Below are 20,533 nucleotides of genomic sequence, written 5' to 3'. Positions count from 1 at the left end.
GTAGAAAATATATTTTAATACGAGTAGGAATATAATTTGAGCTGGTCCAGATCCGCACGCTAGCAGTGTTACCCTCTGACTGAAAGCCCCGAAGCCATCGTCGCCTGTCTACCGTTTATGGCCTGCCTTCGTCCCAGTCTTTTCTCTATACGCTGTCGATGGCTTCGGTGCTTGAGAAAACTAACAAGATCAGATGTAGAGTTTTCTTAGAAGTGGTGACCACTTCAACATGAATATTCAAGCTGAATATTAAAATTCACTATGCTATCTTTCCAAGAACACAACGGATTAATTATGATCTTATTTGATACTGTAACTGCTATCGTACAACCGCAAGGATAGTGCAATCAAAATTCCTAAATAATCCTCCGTATCTTTTCGTCTACAGGAACATCAACAGCACAATACGCTGTACCAAGAATGTCAAGATTGGATCGAACGAACTCGTGACAAACTGAGCGAATGTAAGGAGATTCCAAGCACATTAACCGAGGTGAACAATAAGCTGCATACTTGCAAGGCCATCAGACAAACCTTGGAACAAGGCCAGAACAAGCTGCGTTACGCTCTCGAACTAAAGGAGAAGGTGATTATGAACACAGAGCAAAATGGTGCGGCAAAGATTCAAGAAGACACAGAAAACCTCAAGACGGAATTCGAGAAATTGTTAGTCAACGTGGAAGACATAAGACAGAAACTTGCCGCAAGAGCAAGCGCTTTGGAAGAATTGAACAAAATTCATCGACTCACTACGGATTGGATCGATGAGATCGAGGGCAAGATTCAGCCGGGTGAAATGTACAAGAACGATCTCAGTGAAAAACGAGCGGTGCTGGAAAAGTATAAGACGGTTCAGAGGGATATTCAAGGTCATGGTGAAACCGTAGATCGATTGAAAGCTCGTTTGGCTGAAGATTCTAGCATACCCGTTGGCCCTTATCAATCTACCATCGCAAAGTACGACGAATTGACCAAGCTGATCGCTGAAAAAATTCGAGTACGTATTTATTAAATGTGTTAAACATTAATTATTATTATAAATATTAATTGAATCGATGAAATCTTGGATCTTAATTCGAAGTTTAAATGGAAACATACAAGAATTTTCCTCGATTTAATCGAATCTCGTAAATAACAGATGGAGAATATTAATATAAACGCGTAATCGAAATTACAATTAATCTTTCACACATATCTGCGTATAAATATACCATAAACTTTCCTGTTTCTGCTTTTAGAATTTAGAAGAGCAGGTGAACGATCACGAGAAGCTGCAACAAGCTCACAACGAAGCCGCGGATTGGGTTCGTCACACGAAACTGGAACTTCAGCAAAACTGCGACACCCACGGTGAAAAGGAGCGGATCATCGAACGGGAGAACAAAGTGAATCAGATCATCGCTTCTCTTCCCAAAGGAGAAAACTTGATCTCGAAAGTTATTCAATTGAGCGACGGAGTGATCGCCAGCACAGGTCCCGAAGGTCAAGAAGCTATCAAACAGGACGTGAAACAGCTGCAAGCAAATTGGAAATCTTTGCAAGCACAGTGTCACGAGTCCCAGAAGACTTTGTCCAACTGTATTTCCAGCTGGTCTCAATTTACAACCGCGTTGGACAGCATGAAACGATGGATAGATCATTTCCAGAAGAAGGTGAACGACGAACAATCGAAAGAGAATAAAACCCCGGAGGATTTAATTCGGTGCAAAAGTCTCGTGGAAGAAGCCGTTCAACAGAAGCCTGTTTTGGAAGATTTGAACGACAAGTGCGAAGCTTTGTTGGAAATGAGTGCTTGTAGTTGGGCTCGTGACAAGACTGTGCAATTGCAGTCGGCTTACACGTCCTTGTTGACGGATATGCAAGGACTGGTTTCCAGGGTGGAGAAGAATTTATCGGATCACACCGAGTTCTTGAAGGCGAAGAAGGAAATGGAAGATTGGCTGCGTATTGCTCGAGGATCCGTGCAGGATTGCATGGGTGTTGGGGATGCTGAGTGGGCCAAGGATAAATTGGAAACCATCAAGGTATGTTATCGATAGATTTTTATGCGCTCAAAATTTACAGATGCACGGAATGCAGGTAATGCGCAATATTTAAATAGCCAAAACTAAATTGTCATTGTAATTCTTACATAGAAGTTTCTTTCGTTTTTAATAGAAGAAATCTCTCCTTAGTTGTATTAAAATAGTTATTTATCGTTGTTGATTTTTTAAAAAATGAAAAGATTCAGAGGATCGAACAGATTTTTAAGAATATTAAATTGTTTTTCTTTTTCCTGTGTCTGATTTTTCTGTGTCTGTAGATCGTCGCAACAAGAATCACGGAGGGTCAACATCTACTTTCAACATTACAAAACGCGTACGCGAAAGCCATAGACACGGCAGTGCCAGAGCAACAAGACCAACTAAGATCAGACATGGCGGGACTTCTTTCCAGCTGGGAGCAACTGAGCATCGATTTGAACACGGTTCAAGCTCAGCTTAAGTCTCTGTTACACCGTTGGGATGATCACACGGAAGCTCACGGGAAGATGAAACGTTGGTTGGAAGAGACCGAGAACAGTATGCAAGAACTTCCAGACACGAAGGGAGAATTCGGTGACATGAAAACCATGCTGGAACGTTACAAGCACATCCAAGAGGAAGTTCGCGGCAAGAAAACCGAATTAGATCATCTGCTGGAAGAAGCTGACGAACTGTCCAAACTGGCGAAAAAGAACACGCCTCTGGATCGTACGAGAGAATTATCGAAACGTTGGCAGAATCTGAGTGAGAACGTCGATGAAAGAAAGAGATTGATCGAAAATGAAATCGAGGAATACAACGCTTATCATGCAGCCTTGCAAGAGACTGAGAAATGGCTGTTGCAAATATCTTTCCAACTAATGGCCCACAATTCGCTGTACATCACGAACAAAGAGCAAACGGTATCGCAAATTAAACAGCACGAAACTCTGCTTGCAGATATCGAAAATTACACGAGTGTGCTGGACGATTTGAAATTGAAAGGAAATGGACAGATCGGTCGATACGTGGCTGCCAATCCTGAGATAAAAACAATCATCGAAACGCAACTTCAAAATGTTCAAGAGAGCTACAATTCTCTATTGAATACCGCGTTGCAGATTAAGAAACGATTGGCGGAATCGTTGGTCAAATTCCAGGAATATGAGAACACTTTGGAGAGTATTATGAAGAATCTGGATGCGTATGAGCCGGAAATAGCGCAAGAGATGGAGGCACCTTTGGATACTCTCGATATTGCGAAGCAGAGATTCGAAAATGCGCGCACGTTGCATAATAAGTTACAAGGCGAGAAAACGAGGCTTGCTCTGGCTGTCGAAGCTTGCGAAGCTGCGGTCGCTTGCGTCTCGAGACCCGGAAGTCCTCTGGATGCGCCACCTGTGCAGATTCCGCCGAGAGAAGTGGAAGTTAGGAACAAACTGGAGGAACTGATCGACCAGGTATCGTATTCTTTAAATCTTTTCGTTTCAAGAATTTTTTATGCACATATTTTCGTATCAAACTTTTCGAACTTTTGCACGATAACTTTCTTTTCCTCTGCATTAAGGATTTCTATTAAAAAAATTGTATTAGCGAAAACGAAATAAAATAATATGCGTCCTTTTGTTAAATATGCTCGTTATTATCAATTTAACGATAATAAACGATGAAACGTACCGTTTTACAGTCATAAAAATAATCATGAAAATTTATTTGATGGTAAAACGTTGAAATAGCCACACTGCATGATCGACATCGTGGTTTCAGGCTCAGGGACACTTGATGAACGTGACGAAAGCTCTGAACGAACTAGAAGAACAAACTCGTCAGAAGAACGTGCTTCGATCTTGGATAAACCAACAAAGAGCTCTGTGCGCCGAATGGAAGTCTCGGCCAGCGAAATTAAGATCCGAGGCTGCACACGCCGAGTTACAAGCAATGAACGACTTACTTGGAAACGTTGGCGAACGTCGAACTCACGCGTTAACTGAACTATCGCTGAACGATGACGATCAGGACATCGAGGAAGGATTGAACAAACTGGAAGCAGAGTTGACGGATGCTATCGCCGGAAAACAAGCTGCTCAGGATCTGATTCAAAAGTACAGAACACAGGTGCAGAGTATTCAAGCCTGGTTGGATGTCCTATCGAAGAAAGTTGACGTTATCGAGAAAGGAAATGGACAAACTATCGGGCAAAAGATCGCTAGCGTGAAAGAGATCACGACGGAGTTCGAGTCTCAGGGACCTGGAAAGTTGAACGAGGTGAAGACGTTGAGCGATCAAGTGATGGATTCTGTGAGCAACTTGGATTCGCAACAGATAGAAGAACAAATTAAGTCTGTGGAAAGAAGATACGCCGACATAGCGAAGAAGCTGCAGAGGAAAGCGCAGGTATTGGACATGACTGCTCAAGGAATCGAGGCAACTAGGCAGGAGATCGAAGAGAATCGTGATTGGATTCAGCAAAGGAAACAGCAAGCCCAGGTCTCTGATCCAGTTGGATTTGACAGCAAGCAGGTGGAGGAGAAGCTCCTTGCTTTGAAGGTAATTCGATCAGAAAGAATATTAAGATTTCAAAGAATTTATTTCTTCGAAAGAGCTTACATTTTTTAGTCGAGTAGTTGAATTATTATAAACTTTGTATTTATTTTATAAATCAAAGAACTAGAGTTAAAGGTTCGATTTACTATTTCGCAACAAGTTCTTCGATTATAATACTTCTACTACTTAAAATTTGTTAGGATAAATAAATTTTCCTCGATCTTTATAAAACATTACGTATACAAAGAAACATAGCGATACGTTTCTGATAAATTTCAGGCGATGCTGAAGGAAGCAGAAGGGAAGCAAATGGTGATCGATACCCTGGAGAAACGAGTCGGTAACATGCAGAACGAATTAGAGGCCAATGAACAGCAACAATTGGAAAACGAAACGAAAGCTTTGCGTGGCGAACAATCTCAACTGTGTACGATCTTAACTGAAGGAATTTCCAGTGCAACGGCTGCAGCCGACGCTCGACGCAAGTTCGAAGGTGATCTGGAACGAGCACGGGCTTGGATCAAGTCGAAGAGCAATAACTTGAAGAAGCTGAGTGGCTATCTGCCTTTGAAGGCGTCGAAAGTCGAACAGGATATCATTCAGCACGGAGAATTGGAAGCTGACATCGATTCCTTCAGTGAAAAGGACCTGAATGATATTTTGAAGCAGGGGCACAATCTATTGAAGGAATGTAACGAGGAGGATCGCGCGAAATTAGGAAAAATCTTGGACGAAATGAGCAAGGATTATGAAGAGCTGAAGAGCGAAGCGCAAGAGAAGCAGGCAGCACTCGCGGATCTTCTTCAAGGACGAAAAGCCTTCGAAAATGAAATAGACAAGTGTAAGAGATGGATCAACGAAGCTGAAGTGGCCACATCTTCGGATCTGAGGTCTTCTAGCATCGATATTTTAAGGGAACAGCTGGCTAAGGTAAGATACAGCTTTCTGTAACGAGTTGTGTCACAATAGACGTACAATGACAGTAGATTGCATTGTTTTCTGTAACGTAGAATCGTTTGTATTTCCATTTATTGTATCTAAATATTCAAGCATAAAGGGAACTATATATGAAAACTTTGCTTGCAATTTCAGAAGTATCGTAATAAAAAGCAGGATCAAAATTCTAATCGTGAGATTACTATTCTAATTCAATTCTATTATATTACTGTTCGGATTATAATCTCACTTTCGTTCTCCATTCATCCAACTAATTTTTCATCATCCATTAATTCCTACTTCTCGCGTATTTCTCCAGTACGATCGTCTAAAGAAAGAGGCAAAGGAATACGCGGACGACATCGAGAAGCTAATACAGCAAGGAAAATCGATTCTCCCAACCGTGAGCGACGCTGACAAACTCGAGCTAAACGAGCAGTTGCAAAATATGAAAGAGGCTCACGGTAGAGTAGCTGGTATCATAAATGAAAGAGCTCTGGCTCTTCAAAAGAGCATCGACGAAGCCGAAGAATCACTGGCAAGGATTGCCGAAGCGGTTCAATACATGACAGACGTGCAGAAAGAGCTTCACGAGCTTAATAAACCGATCGGTTCCCGCGTCGAAGACGTGGAAGCTATGCTGAATGCGTACGAGAAGATCTTAAACGACTTGAAAGCAAACAAGGCGAAACTATCCGATCTCCAATCGGTCAATGTATCTGATCTTCACGGGGTATTGACTCAACAGGACGACCTCATAAAGGCTATAGAATCGCAAATTGCGAAACTTCGCCAGTTACTTCTGTTACGACAGCAGTTCATCGCTCTGATCACTGATATTACGACGTTCATTGCTAAGTACACGGAGATCGTTCGAGACATCGAGAACTCGGGTCAAACCACGGAAGAAAAGATCAAGAGGTAGGAAATTTTGTGCTTCGTATTATTTATCCAGCCATTTGAAACGAATGTTGTACATTTTGATCTTTATACATTTTGAAAAATTGAAACATTTATAAAATTGATGAATGTTTTGTTATTTCTGATTAGCGCATCAGGCTGCTGTAAAGTGTCTATCATAGAAATATTTAACAATGTTACTAACTTTTATTTCAGCGTCGATTATCCTTCGTAATTAAACATGACTGTTTCCGATTTTTATTCAGATACGACGATGCCATTCTAAAGGTCCAAGAATGCGAAGCGACCCTCGCAAGCGCAACTGACAAGGGTCAGCAAATCGCAGCAGAAGGTTCGACCGCGGATAGAAACAACATAACGGAACAGTTACAATCATTGAAGCAACAACTGCAAGGTTTAAGAAGAGCCGTGGAAACCCAGAGGGAGCAACACGAATTAGCTGCGGCGGAACACAAGAGACTCGCGAACGAACTGGCCGAAATTCTCGATTGGTTGGAAGATAAAGAGAAAGAAGTGAAATCTAGGCCTCTTCTGGAGAGAGATCCAACCAGCGTGGAAGCTGAACTGAAGAATCACAACGTATTATGCGAGGCTGTCAATGAATATCTCGACAGAATCAGAAACTTGAAAAATTCTGTGCCTCACGAGGAAGGAATGCCTGGTTCGTTGAAAGAAATGCTCAGCGAGGCAGTGTCTCTGTTGACCTCCTTGCCAAGAGAAATGGAGGAACGTGAAAATTATTTGAAGACTAACATGAAACTCAGACAAGAGTATGCTGCTCTTACTGAGAAACTTCGAAGTTGGGTTCGCGAAGCAGAGGTTAGACTGGAAAGCGACAAAGATGGACTCGATTTTGAGAATATCCTGAGCGATCTCGAGGAGCACAAGGTTCGTATATATCGAACAATTTGATTAAAATGAAATAGTTTGATGCCTTAAAAGTTTTCAAAATCATATCTGAAACGTATGGTTCAAGATTTGTCAAAACCTTTGAATTAATATCGGATCACGTTCAAAGTGATTCGAATTATTCGCTACGCTTCTTTACTGTATTATTTCGATGAATCGTTCTTGCAGATTTACTTCAGTAGCGAGCCGACGATTCGCGAGCTGGTGTCTCAGCAAATACAACAAGCCGGTGACAAAATTTGGCCATCGTTGACTACGTCCGAGCAAGAAGAATTGAGCGCGGAACAACAGCAGCACACTCAATTACTGAAGAACACGCTGAACACCGCAAAATCTCAACGTGCCAGATTGGAACAAGGAGCTGAAACCTGGAGAGACTACACGCAAACCCTCGAGCGAGTTCGAGCTGTGATCGCGAGGAGTAGATTCACTGACGAACCTGTCACGACTCTGGCTGGATTGCAATTTAACATCCAGAAGATCACGCACGCGCTCAATGATATACAGGTTAGTCGATGATCGTCGTACTGTCTGTTTGTCGTTAATTACAATTACGAGATAATTAGACGATGTTTCTGGTCATTTACTAAGGAATACCGTATTATCACGTATAACTAGAAAGAAACAAATTTGTATTTTTTGGTATAGAATCAACAGTTCGAATTGGACCTTCTGAACGAACGCAGTCAAGAAGTGCTTCGATTGGCCGATGCTAATAACAAAAAGACGATAGAAACACAAATCGCTGAAATCAGTACGGAATGGAAAGAATTGGTTTCCGGGTTAGAGGGTCGCAGAGACGCTCTCGAGGCGCTCTCCAAACATTGGGAAGATCTTGAGGCGCAATGGTCTGTCATTGAAGCTCGTGTAAATGTCATCGAAGAGAAGAGCAAACTTTTGGATACCGTAGTTCGGTCCAAACAACACTTGCAAGACGTTATCAAGGCTTTACATGTAAGCATAACATCTCTCTAATAATTGGATGGTGATAAAAAGAAAATTATTTTGATATCGTAGAATTTTATCTTGAAATTTTATTTACTTTCTTTAGAATAAAAGTAATTCAATTAGAAATCAAATGCGTAATAAAAATATGATGTGGTAAAACGCAAAAAGATATTTTATATGTACAGAGACCTTAAATAAAACAAATATAAATATGTATTACTTTGTGAATTTTATTAATCTTGTTTTTTACTGTGTACAGGAGCTGGTAGCGGAAGCGGAGAAATTGAAACCGATGGCAGAGGAAGTGAAAGATCTATCAGGACCTGTTCTAGCGTATCTGGCAGCCTTCACAGAGGCACCAGCCCACGCGCTCGAGAAAAAGCTGAATAAGTTGCAGAATTCCGTCGAATCGTGAGTCGAAACTGCTCTTTTGTTGTTGCGATGTTCCAGAAGCACTGCCAAGGACACTGTATCGGTGTCACCAGAGGATCATATATTTCTTGATACGCGAACGCGTTTCTTTCGAAGTCGACTTTTTATTTATTTATTAAACTTTTTATTTATTAAAATTTATTCCACAAAGCGTTGATTATTATATACGGTTTACATTCCATTCGTTTCTCGTAATTTTCCGTTCTTATTAGAAGACTATCTTATATCTGCTAGAATATAATTTCACACAGATCTACTATTCATCGATTATCAGTTACGTTTTTTACTCCGCTTTTATTATTATTAGATTTTAATTTCTGTTATCAATTATCATTATTCTGTTAAAGTCATTATTCTGTTAAAATTACATATTTATCTATTTTCTTCGAAAAAATCATTATCCAGTGTTCCGCCAAACTGCGGAACCATCAACGAAGGAATCATGCGGTGCGATTGTGTGCAATTTCGACGCATGTGCATGCGTGTGTATGTGTGTATGTCTGCTTATGCATATTACCATCCCTTTGAAAGGGCTAGGTAATGTCTGCTTCCCCCACCCTTTCATATATTTTGTTTCAGGCTATCTTCGCATCGAATATCAATATATTATTTAATCATATATGTACATTCTTGCGATTCTTTTCTGACATAATACTCTTTTCAGGATAATTTATTTATAGCCACCGATCGTTAGAATTCATTTATTATTCATATCATACCAATCTATAAATAGCGAATTTGAGTTTCTGCGTTAAAAGCTCGTTCATCTTACGCACGCTGATCTTTCTTTCTTCAAGATAAATAAAATCAAGAAGTCGATTTCGAAACGTTGATTCAACCGGGAAGGCGATCGTTCGAAAGGCGATCGAATCGTTGAAATTTTTGCCGAGGAATAGCAAAAATCGAAGAAATAAAGAAACGATGTCGAAAGAAGGGAAAGGACAAGAGTTGCGGTTTCTCGATAGCGGCAGATTCTTTATGGATTACGACACGTATCGATTTAGCATGTATGACGTGTCCTACTGTGTTGTGTCATAGCCAAATTAGTCCCATGACGTAATTAGGCCTTGGAAAAAGTTGTGCACTACGTGTCGCGATATGCATTGCATCATAAAATTAATATCCAGAAACGAATATAAAATAAGCCGACCGGAGATGCCGATCTTATCCGAATCGTATTTCATTCAGTCCATAGACTTTTAAAAAAACTGGTTTTTCTCGATTAATAATGAATGATGTGGTTCGTGATTATCATCGCTGCTGAAGTTAATCTCAATCAGCCGGTAACTCTCATTTTCTGTTCTAATTGAAACGTATCTATCAACTGATCAGATTTCTTCACTGATATTTCACTGTTGATTCAATCTTCGAAAATAATTAAAAAGGAATAAAAATGAGTGGAACTTTTTAAGTAGAATCTGTTTCATCCTTTGAATATTAACTAATTCGATCAATAATTTCTTCCACGAACGAATAGAGCTGACTAAAATACAAATATTTAACGAAACGATCTGTATAAACATAAAGACGGATTATTTCCTCCAATCTCGCTATACGATCCAATAGTATACAACAAATTGGTTCAAATATATGAAAATACATAAATGGCAAATCTTTACACGTTCAAATTTCCCATAAACGCACAAACGCCCACGATTCATCACGCCTACGACAGTTCTATTTCCACTGATGCTGTTTGTAAACATGTTTCAATAGATTGCGCAACGCGTTTCCCGAGTAATTCGCACGACGTCGTCGTCGGGTCATTAATCGAGTGACATTAGGTAATCCGTGACTCTCTGCATTCCCATCGATTCGAGAATCGCACGTGAGGAGAACAAACGAGAGAAAGAGAAAGAAATAAAGAGAGAGAGAGAGAGAGAGAGAAAGAGAGAAAGAGAGAGAGAGAGAGAAGGGAAGGGAGACGGCTCGGAAGACCTTGCACGCCACCGCGGTATGTTCTCGTTTCGAAAAGGGGTTGCATTCGCCAACCCCGCACCGAATCGTGGCCCTCGCTCCCTCAGACTGCTTGGTTGTCGATCGAATTTGCACTAAATATAGATTTGACGAGGAAAAGTGAAGCGACCGCCGTGGTGGCACGTTGGCCCGTTTCTGAATTTCATGGCGTAATATCCGCGGCACGGTTTGCACACGTCAGTTACCATTCGTACGCGGCGCCGCACACTGGAAATAAAGCATGACGAGAGAGTTTGTGGTTGTTAAGTAGTCGAGGTTGGTCCGCGTGTCCTTTCAACCAACCGCTTATTAAATTATCGTCTCAGATAGTCTCAATTATACCGAGTCGTTTACGCGAACCTGACGTTCCGTGGTTATACGACCGTGTCGAAGAAGATCGTGATTTCAAGGATTATCAAGGATTATTATAAAGGACATAGTAAAGTGTATAAATCGATCGCGATTCCAAGGATATTTCCTGCGATAGCAAAGATTATGATAAAGCCTATAAATCGAATTGCAAAATTTTGCGCAAGATTGAATCAGTAACTTTGGTGTCTACACTCGGATCGTGGGTTTAATTTGAAAAAGTGATTACACGTGAATTTATTGTGTTCTATTTGAATTGTATTTGTCGAGGATTTTATTCGAAGTTTATCATACGATAAACAGCGAATCAAAGGATATATAAAAGTGTCTGACGAGTATCGCTGTCAAGTTGTGCAAGAGTGGAACAGACCGGCAAGTGCGTAGACGCACGTTGATGGTGAACGAGCACGGCATGTCGATTGACAGTACGTAACAATGAAATTTTTACGGTCGTCTATCGGGATAATCGGATTGTACGCGGTTATTGGCTTAAATATTATGACCGTTAGCCCTCGTAGCCTCTCTATCAGCAATCGATACCGAAGCGGAACGACGAAACGTGTTTCGGTGCAGCACGTGTCTGTTCGGCGTTGCCGTCGTTGCAATGTAACAAAGAAATATTCCTGAATCGAGTGTCGGTCGTGTTACAGAAAATTGTGTAGCAGTGATTGTTTACTTTGCTCTTTTCGTTTCTTCGTTTCTGAACGATGATACCGATGGATCACTGGATACTACGTAACAACCTTTAAAATAGAAGTAAAGTTTCTACCATGAACGTAGAGGTGACTGATACGCAGTTTGATTATCTTCCTTGATTTATTTAATCTTTTGTTGCTAGATACAAAGCTTCTTTAATAGACTCACGTAGATATTCCAAGATCGCTTCAGATCGATTTTTAGATGCTGGCAGTACTATTTTTATCGTAGATTCGTACCGTGGCTTCGAGGGTTGATAATAAGGGTTCGCAAGTTCCATCGTCGTTTTTTGCCTTTTTTTATGATACTTTATTCTGTCGTTTGCTTCGTATCGTCAAGGAAGTTGTGCTTACGAATAAAAATATACGAGATTCCAGTATATATGTATCATATACAGTATCGACGTGATCAAGTCCTTATAAATCTGAAGAATTACTTAACCGTGTCGTGAAACTTAAAATTGGTATGACCCGAATGAAGCGAATAACGGCAATACATTTAAACTGCAGTGTTAGACAAAGCACGCCATGTCATCCGATTTTCATTTACTTAAATCAATAGTTAAAATTCAATAGTTCTAAGTAGACTCTTCACGTTTACTTACACAGATTCATATTTTTATGAATAGAACCAAGGAAATAGAATCCAAATAGAAATTCTTGAATATTTTTCCTCTAAATACGAGCATTTTCTTCTGAATTTTCTGTACGTTTCTACGTTCTTAATGTTCCCTATTCTACATGTACGTACGAAGATTGACACAGTCTACCAATAAAAATTCTATCCAAAGGCTAAATACGGGATTCGCGAAGGTCTCTGATTCGGATGGAAATCTTTGTTCCCTCGCGTGTTGCAACATCCGATGCAACCTTTCGATTCGCATTGTAATCATACAAGGTTCGTTCAACGTGCCAAAAAGAGTAGGAAACAAGCGCGATGGCAAAGATCTTCGAGCCAATGAACTCGCCTTGCTCCCGAGGCGTCTTTGCTCCCCAAAAGACGAACACGATGGATAAGCGTAGGAAAACGAAGCAGACGAAGATGGGAAGAAGAAAAAGTCAGAGAGAGAGCTATATTATTCTTAGGAACAGCGCGGCGTGCGCCGCTTTTCGGCTGTCGTCGATTTTCGTTCCTGTCCGGCTTGGCGAGCGTTTAAACGTAAGCCGCATGCGTCGCGGCGCCTCGCCAAAAGGAAAATTCAAAGCTAACGCTATTACGCCCTTCTAATAACGTTTCGAACCGCGAACGCTGCTGTTTAGCTTGATCGTGCCGCGCCATACTGTTGTCCGAATTTAATTTCACGGCGGATTTTCAAATATCTCACGCGATTCGAACGTCGTCTTAAAGAAGTCGGTTTTAAAGAGGAACGACTGATCGTCGTGCCAGGCAGGGATAAACCGAAGAACGAGATTTGTCGAGAGATTGACAAATTTATCGATTCGATCACGAGGATCCACCACTGTTACTGAACTTGGTATACACGTACCACCTTTTTGCTGTTGAATCTCATCGCCGATAGATATTCGTTCACGCGTTTCTTCAGGGATGGCTATTTTCGTTTGATCTTTCTCTTCCCTTTTTTCGTTCTAAGAAAGTTAGATAGTTTGGATAGGGACTTTTATTTGATTCGTCCGAGTGTCCTTTGGTGTTAGAATATTTCAAGAGGATAGTGCTTCGTTGGAATATGGTGGATAGATCCTGCAAAGAGTGGATCGCTTGATCGGTGTTACGGAAATATCTCTGTGCTGGAGCACATTGGATCGAGTCTCATGCCCGCATAAGGATTGCATCACGTGCACGAGATACTTCCGGAACTTGCTACCGGCCACGATGTTTCAAGAGCGATAACGATCGTCTTGAAAATATTTCAAAGTGCAGTTTCTACGTAACGCCGCGCCGCGCAAATTCAGAAAATTCAAATGACCAGATTTGCATAAATTGCGATTTTTCCTTCGTTCGTAGAGAAATCTCGATTATTTGAAATTTCGTATCGTATTGATTTATCGTATTAAAAGTGAAAAAGATCGAATGAAAATAATTAATTAAGCTGTTATTCTTTTCTTATTTAATCTCGTATTAGTCAGCGACGATACAGAGCGCAACGTGTTTCGTAAATTTCTGTTCCGTTTTGAAAATACCACGACCGCCGGCTGGTGATTGCACCTTGTGTTAAACGCCGTTCATTATTAGCTACGATGATGTCATCGTGGGAAAAGAAACGCGTTGCGCGTACGAAACTTGACATTGACATCACGAGCCCTCCGCGTATTCTGAAATTCCGCTTCCGGGCTGATACTTGCAGACGTTAGGGCTTTCTGGAACGATTGTTATATACACCGTTAATAAGACAAGCAAAGAATAATTTGGCAACAACTTATACAATGGCGTCGTCAGTTCTTCCTCTTCTTTTAGAAAATATCTTACTAAATCGTGGCTTCGATTCAAATCGTCGAGATGAATTTGACTGATTTCTAGAGGCTTCTATGTCATATTTTATTTCTTATTAGACCTCATCTTGCAATTACAGTAACCTGAATGACTAATCAAAATTGCATCCTTAACGCTGACATCATTGTTGATCAACGTGAAACATCACGAAAACACGATGCACCGGTTCGTAATCGGACATGAGGCGAATCCAAACGAGACGATGACTGATTTCGACATTTCTCGTAGCACGATACACCTATAGTGATGTCGTCATCTTTTATGAAAAATCTTGGCACCGCTCTCTATCAAAACATTCTTTGATCTTCTTAGCTACAATGAAGCAAATTCAAGCAATTCGTACCGCGATCTAATAAAACAATCTGCTCTTCTATAAACTGCTCTATTCTACTTTGTTATATCGGCGTTTCTCTATCAACAATTTCTCCGTTCACAAAATGTTTTAAATATTATATCACGCGTTTAAATTATCAGTAACTATAGAATAATTTCTAAATTAAATAAAACGTTCCAAAAAATGAAAAAGACAAGTAGCTAATTGAATCCTTATATATACACGGATTGTTAGAAAATAACAAAATCAAATGTTCGAATCGATCAACCGGAATTAAGGAACAAGATTTGTAATAAGATTTCAATCTCGTTTGTTTGTCGTTTGATAGAAATTATATAAATCGTGTTCCCAATCCTTTTCAATAGAGTGCAGCGTAACTTTACGTAGAAACGTGGACTCGAAGATACTTTGATTCTGTTACTTTATAACGAACTCGTGTACAATTATATAAGAAATTAAGAAATCATACTTCACGGAATTTGATATAAATTCAAATCTAATATCACGACCAACGATAGAGCAATTCTAAAACGAAGTGTGAAATTCCAATAAAAGAATAATTCCGGTTCCGACATGTAACCAACAGACTCCTCTCACAACCACACATGGATCGTTCGTCTACTTTTAGCCAAAGCGTCCTCCGCTCTGGCTGGAACGAAGCCAACCATAGTTGAACCAGCGACACGCATTTCCGATTCTAATTTCGTCGCACCTCTGCCTCGGACAATTCCTTCTGACCGATCGAACCGGCGTATCCTCCGCCTTCTTTTCTTCTTCGTCTCGTGACTCCTTCGTCAACCTCTAGCCTACAAGTAGGCTGAACAGGAGCGCGATGATCGCGCATTGGCACGCATTATTGGAGACTCGTAGGCCACGAGAAATATGCTAAAATCTATTTTTACGCCTGGCCTCCGTGCACAAGCACGCTGCTAAGGGGCAAGTCGTTTTCCGTTAGTAAGGTAGCGACCACAGGCTCGCCGACGGTCACCTTGGTATTCCCTTGGCTCTGTAAACACTTCTAACTTCCGACTGGATCGTGTACAAAATACACGCGTATTTGTAAACGTGTACGTTGCTCGGTATCTTGCGGAGAACACGCGTAAGTTGTTGCTGTTCGAAGCTTGTTTGACGGCATGCTATTTCAAACTTTCTTACTGTTACTTCTTCTTTTGATTCTAGACAACTTCGTTTCGCTTCGTGCAACGCGATATTAAAAGCTATCGAAGCTGCGAAGTTTCGAATTTTAGTCCTAGAAGACACGCTACTATCGCCTAGGAACTCCTTTGGCGCCAGGCTCTTTCGTAATTTACATTTCTATCTCTTCGTTTCGTAAGCAGTGGCGGATGCCACCAAACTTGTAAAAGCTCGAGCTTTGACCTTCGAAGAGGTGCCATTTACGTTCGAGGCTACTTTGACGCCAGGATATTTCACGGTTTACGTCTGCGTCTCTTGGTTTCTACGCCGCTTCATTCGGATTTTTCTTTTGTAACGCGTACTTTCCGTTTCGAGTATTTTTATCGAATCGTTTCATCGCGGATTTTTTCACTTCGAATCTCATTTCAAGTCTTCACAGCTCGGATCGTTATGTTTCGAATCTTTTCGCCTGGAATCATTTTTTTCCCGAATCTGTTGGACAAATTTTATTATCTTTTCGTGATAAACCTGTAAATGGAATGGGATCATCGCGGTTCAAATCTCGACCTCGAAGGAACGTCGAGAAAAACGATAAAGCCTCGCATTGCGTTTAAAACATCGTTGCATACAATTACTTTTACGCGAGGAATATCATCGGAGAATGAAAGAATTCGGTGCTCCTTGTAGGCTCATCGACTCCCTGCAGACGAAATCCAAGAAGGCGGACGAGGACTTGGAGGCGTTCGAAGGCACCGAACGTGAGATCGAGCAGCTGAGGAAGCGTTTGAACGAGGCGCGAGAACGCGCCTCGAACCTTTACGTCTTCGGTCCGGATCAGGACGCGATCGAGGAGGAGCTTGACGAGCTACGCTGGGCTGTCGAGCAGCTCCTCGACAGCACGAAAAAGTTCTCAGGAAGCACTAAGGCGCGGTACCAAGCTAGCCAGCAGCTGGTCCCTAGTGATCTTGCTCAACACCTGACAGCCCTTGAACTTTGCGCTGAAGCGACGGCGCAAGCGATGGAGGAGAAACAGAGGGAACAGAAACGGGCTAGAACCGTCAGGTCGGATTACTTAACCGATCTCGACGAGGTTCAAACGTGGATCAGACAAGCTGAATTGAAGGTGCAAGACAGATCCATCGAGCCTGCCCCTCTAAAGGAACAATTGAAACAGGTGCAAGACGAGTTGGGCACGATCACCGACAAGCTCGAACGATTAACGAGAAACGGCCGTACCATTGCGGAGAATACGAGGGACGATACTGAGAAACAGTTGATCGACAGCACCGTTCACAATGTCACTGAACAGTTGAACCAAGTTAGGAACTGGCTGGACGAGAGGAAGCAAGTGGTAGCTGATACCATTGACGCTTGGCAGAGATTTTTGACGTTGTACGAGGCCGTTAAGGCATGGACCGAAGAAAAGAGACAGTTCCTAGTCGAGCCATTGAAGCTCAGTACCCTTGTGCAGGCTAGGCAGAGGCTGCACGAGTATTCGGTACGTCCGAAACACGTCTATCGAACCGTGATCCTCTCGACTAGTGGAGAAAGCCAGGAGAACGTGGGTTTCTCAAGTTAGAATTTATTTTCGGTTCTTTCTTGGGATTGGCCTTTGTTCGGTTCCTTCGTCTGGTTTTGTTGTATAGAAGCGTCCCTTAAATGTTCTACTATCTATCGTCGAACAGTTGATATACGTACGATGGTTACAAGGAACGTCGATACACCATTGTATTTAGTATATTTACATATTAATTAATTAGATCCAAGTATATTAAATTTCGTATTATTTAGTAGTACTTTCGCATAACTACAAAGGTTTGATATCACTGGAAATAAAATGTAGATACGCTTCGTTGGAAAATATACTTTTTGTAGTCATTGTAAGTGGCCACAATCACTGGTATATTACTGTAATATTCAATTCTTGAAAAAGCAATATTTCAAAATTATAACTTCAGAGTGTAATTGCCATTGAACAGGATATACAACCGGAAAGCTTCGATCGTAACAGCGATGCAGACTATACGTGCTATGCAGACCCAGAGTTCTTCGAAAACACACGTTCCCTTGCGTTTCATTCCACGAATAGAGAAATCACGGTTCAGTATTCGTACCTATCTTTCTGTCAACCGTTCGTTCTATTAATCTTCGTATTCGGGGTGGGTTTGCAGACAGCCGTAAAGAGCTGCAAACAGATCAACAAGAATCTCAGTGATATGGGTAAGGAGCTGGAGAGTATCGGTCAGGTTTGCAGCGTGGGCGATTTGCCCGAGAAACTACTCGAAGCTGAAGAAGCTAAAGTCCAAGTAGAGGGTCAACTGTTGGAAAGGGTTGGTTTTTCTCGATCGATCAGCGAATCTTATTTAGTTAGGGGTGGAAAGAACGTGCGTAAGATGAACATCGTTTCAAACTGTTCGTTTCAGAACGCGCTGCTGCAAGAAACTAGCGAAGAATGGGAGCAGTGCGAGCGAAAGATGAAGGAAGTGAGAACGTGGATCGAGAAAGCGAAACAGAGTCTCGAGTCGCCGCAGAACAAAAAGAAACCATTACGGGATCAACATAGTATAAGGGAAAAAATGCTGAGCGATATCGCGATACAGAAAACGAAAATTGGTATGTCGATGGAGAAACTTCAGGTTCACTTCCGATCTGGGATTGGTGGCGATAGTCGAATCGGCGAAACGGTTGACGAGCTGTTGGCCGAGCTAGACAATCTCAATACCAATGTGAGAGAACAGACTACGGCATTAGAGGCTTGTCTAGCTCAGATTGATCAATATCAACAGGTTAGAATTGCTCAGAGGATTGTTTCCTTTTTTTTTCTTTTTTTTTTTTTTCGTTGCTCTAGACTGGAGCTGTATTCTTTTGAAACTTGATTGCTGATCCGGTTAGAATTTTAGGGAATGGGAAATTAGCTTTGTAAGTTTAATCGGAATATAGAGAGTTTTGTCACGGTTTGAAGTAAGTCGAACGGATAGGATAAATGGAAAAAATGAAATAATGGTGGTGAAACGGTTAAAGGGTATAGCAAACCTTATTTTTCTAACGCGTTACCTTCTTACATAGATGGTGCTTCGAGGTGCACAGTTGCATTTGTTGCACTATGGAAAATTCGATTACACTCTGTTCAGGTGCATCGATGCTCTTGTAGAAAAAAGATGTAATTGCATTCTGCAAGCGTATCGCTATCAGAAGAATGTAATTACGTGTATAAAAGGATTGTGCGGTCCCATTTTACAGGTGCGTTGTTGCGCCGATGAAGAATTGCGTATAATTCCTTCGGATATATCCTACAGGAAGGTGAAACTTCAAAGAAATAAACGTGCTATACCATTGAACTATCTTCAACACTATTCCCTCATCTACAAATTATAAAAAAAAAAAGATTACCTGTATACGTAGAATCATAGTACCGGGTTTTCTAGAAATAAAGAGGATCAGCAATCGTTTCAATGACGTCCAAAAGAATACGGCTGACGTCCGTTTGTCGTTCTAGGAGATACAACAGTTGAGGCAACAGATTATGCAGGTGGAGCAGCAACTGAGGACAATACTGAGCCCGACGTACCTGTCCGCCGATAAGGAGAAGGCGTTACAGGAGCAACAGGTAGGTTTGTCTTGATCCCACCTTTTTACCACCTGCACAAGTGCGCTAAAGCAGCAAGTTGATTTTTTGCATCTGCTCGATACCAACTGAAGACCACCACCAGGATAATAATCGCGTACTTTTCGAATCTCTCCCTTGAAACGAGTTGTTTCTTCTTTACTTTTTTTTTTTTTTTTTTTATTCGTATATGTATTAAATTCGTGGTCGGGGGTAGTTTTCTCATCGATAAATCACGGACTTCTTTGTGGCATCTGCTCTCGAGACACCATGCCTGCTCTCAAAATATTAATTTCTCAAGTGACTAACAATTAACCGTCGATCGAGCCAACATTAATTCCTTAACCGCGTCAAGGTAAAATAAGATTTTTATTGGCTACGGATATTTGCGAAGAGACTTACAGTTCCATGTATATTTTCATTTCTGTTATTGAAATATAGTTGATAGATTAACGCGAAGTGGCCAATATAAATTTGTAACATCCATATCAGAATTTGGAAACATTTTGATAATCCATTTTGAAGAGACAGAGGTCGACGTACCTTTTTCTGATTATAATTTCAATCAAGGTGTTTCCGTTTAAATTCCTCCATGCCAATATCCTTATTTTCATTTCATACGCATCATTAGAATTCTATTTCCTTCCTCTCCAAAGCTTTTCTTAAACAATTCACCAATGCTTAACGATATAACATCTGTTAATAACATGAAACATATATAACAATCGCTAAACATCTATTCACATCTTTCTCTGACTTTCTTTAACTCTGTCTCTCTGTCTCTGTCTCTCTCTCTCTCTTCTTACTACTTCTTTACATCTTTCTCGAAAAAATAAGTTAATCCGTAACAACATCATGCTGATTCCATTGTAACAAAAATTGCGAATTTCTATAGAAAGAAAAAGATAATCCACGCGCTCTCGTTGAAATTTTAATACAACAAAATTGATCGTCCTTTCGTTAAGATAACGATCGAACGATCAAAATCGATTTCGCGTATTCGCATGCTTTTGATCATCGTGGTGGTACATCTGTTACGCGGTATTGGTTGGTATCATGCTCTTGACTAAACTTTTATCTCACCTGTTCTTTTTGTAACTGAGAGATCAATCGGTCATACATCACTGTTCACGCACGTCTCTGCGTTTATTCGTCTGTTTCTCTACTTTCTATTCGTATCTCATGATCCATGTATACATCACCATACTCTTAATGACACACCTATATGTTGTTTCGTGATGGGGTTTACTTGATTTTGCTTGTTTTCTCTTTTCTTTGTATAACGTCACGTGTTTCTAT

At 40.9% G+C, this 20,533-nt stretch overlaps 1 protein-coding gene across 19 annotated transcripts in view; it reads left to right on the top strand.

Moving 5' to 3' along the window:
* The window catches only part of Msp300 (Muscle-specific protein 300 kDa), a 110,532-nt gene that overhangs the window by 39,464 nt on the left and 50,535 nt on the right, over positions 1-20,533 (top strand). For all 19 annotated transcript variants that reach the window (XM_072005987.1, XM_072005985.1, XM_072005998.1 and 16 more), the window contains 14 exons: positions 389-997; positions 1,239-2,024; positions 2,303-3,463; positions 3,771-4,550; positions 4,827-5,477; positions 5,803-6,404; positions 6,650-7,292; positions 7,482-7,820; positions 7,962-8,267; positions 8,521-8,672; positions 16,318-17,128; positions 17,802-17,960; positions 18,054-18,416; positions 19,127-19,237. In XM_072005987.1, the coding sequence (XP_071862088.1) occupies positions 389-997; positions 1,239-2,024; positions 2,303-3,463; positions 3,771-4,550; positions 4,827-5,477; positions 5,803-6,404; positions 6,650-7,292; positions 7,482-7,820; positions 7,962-8,267; positions 8,521-8,672; positions 16,318-17,128; positions 17,802-17,960; positions 18,054-18,416; positions 19,127-19,237 (7,473 nt within the window). The remainder of the gene's footprint in view (positions 1-388; positions 998-1,238; positions 2,025-2,302; positions 3,464-3,770; positions 4,551-4,826; positions 5,478-5,802; positions 6,405-6,649; positions 7,293-7,481; positions 7,821-7,961; positions 8,268-8,520; positions 8,673-16,317; positions 17,129-17,801; positions 17,961-18,053; positions 18,417-19,126; positions 19,238-20,533) is intronic.

The sequence above is a fragment of the Bombus fervidus genome, chromosome 6 (genome assembly GCF_041682495.2).
Source record: "Bombus fervidus isolate BK054 chromosome 6, iyBomFerv1, whole genome shotgun sequence".
NCBI lineage: Eukaryota > Metazoa > Arthropoda > Insecta > Hymenoptera > Apidae > Bombus > Bombus fervidus.
This window is presented reverse-complemented; position numbering and strand designations above follow the sequence as displayed.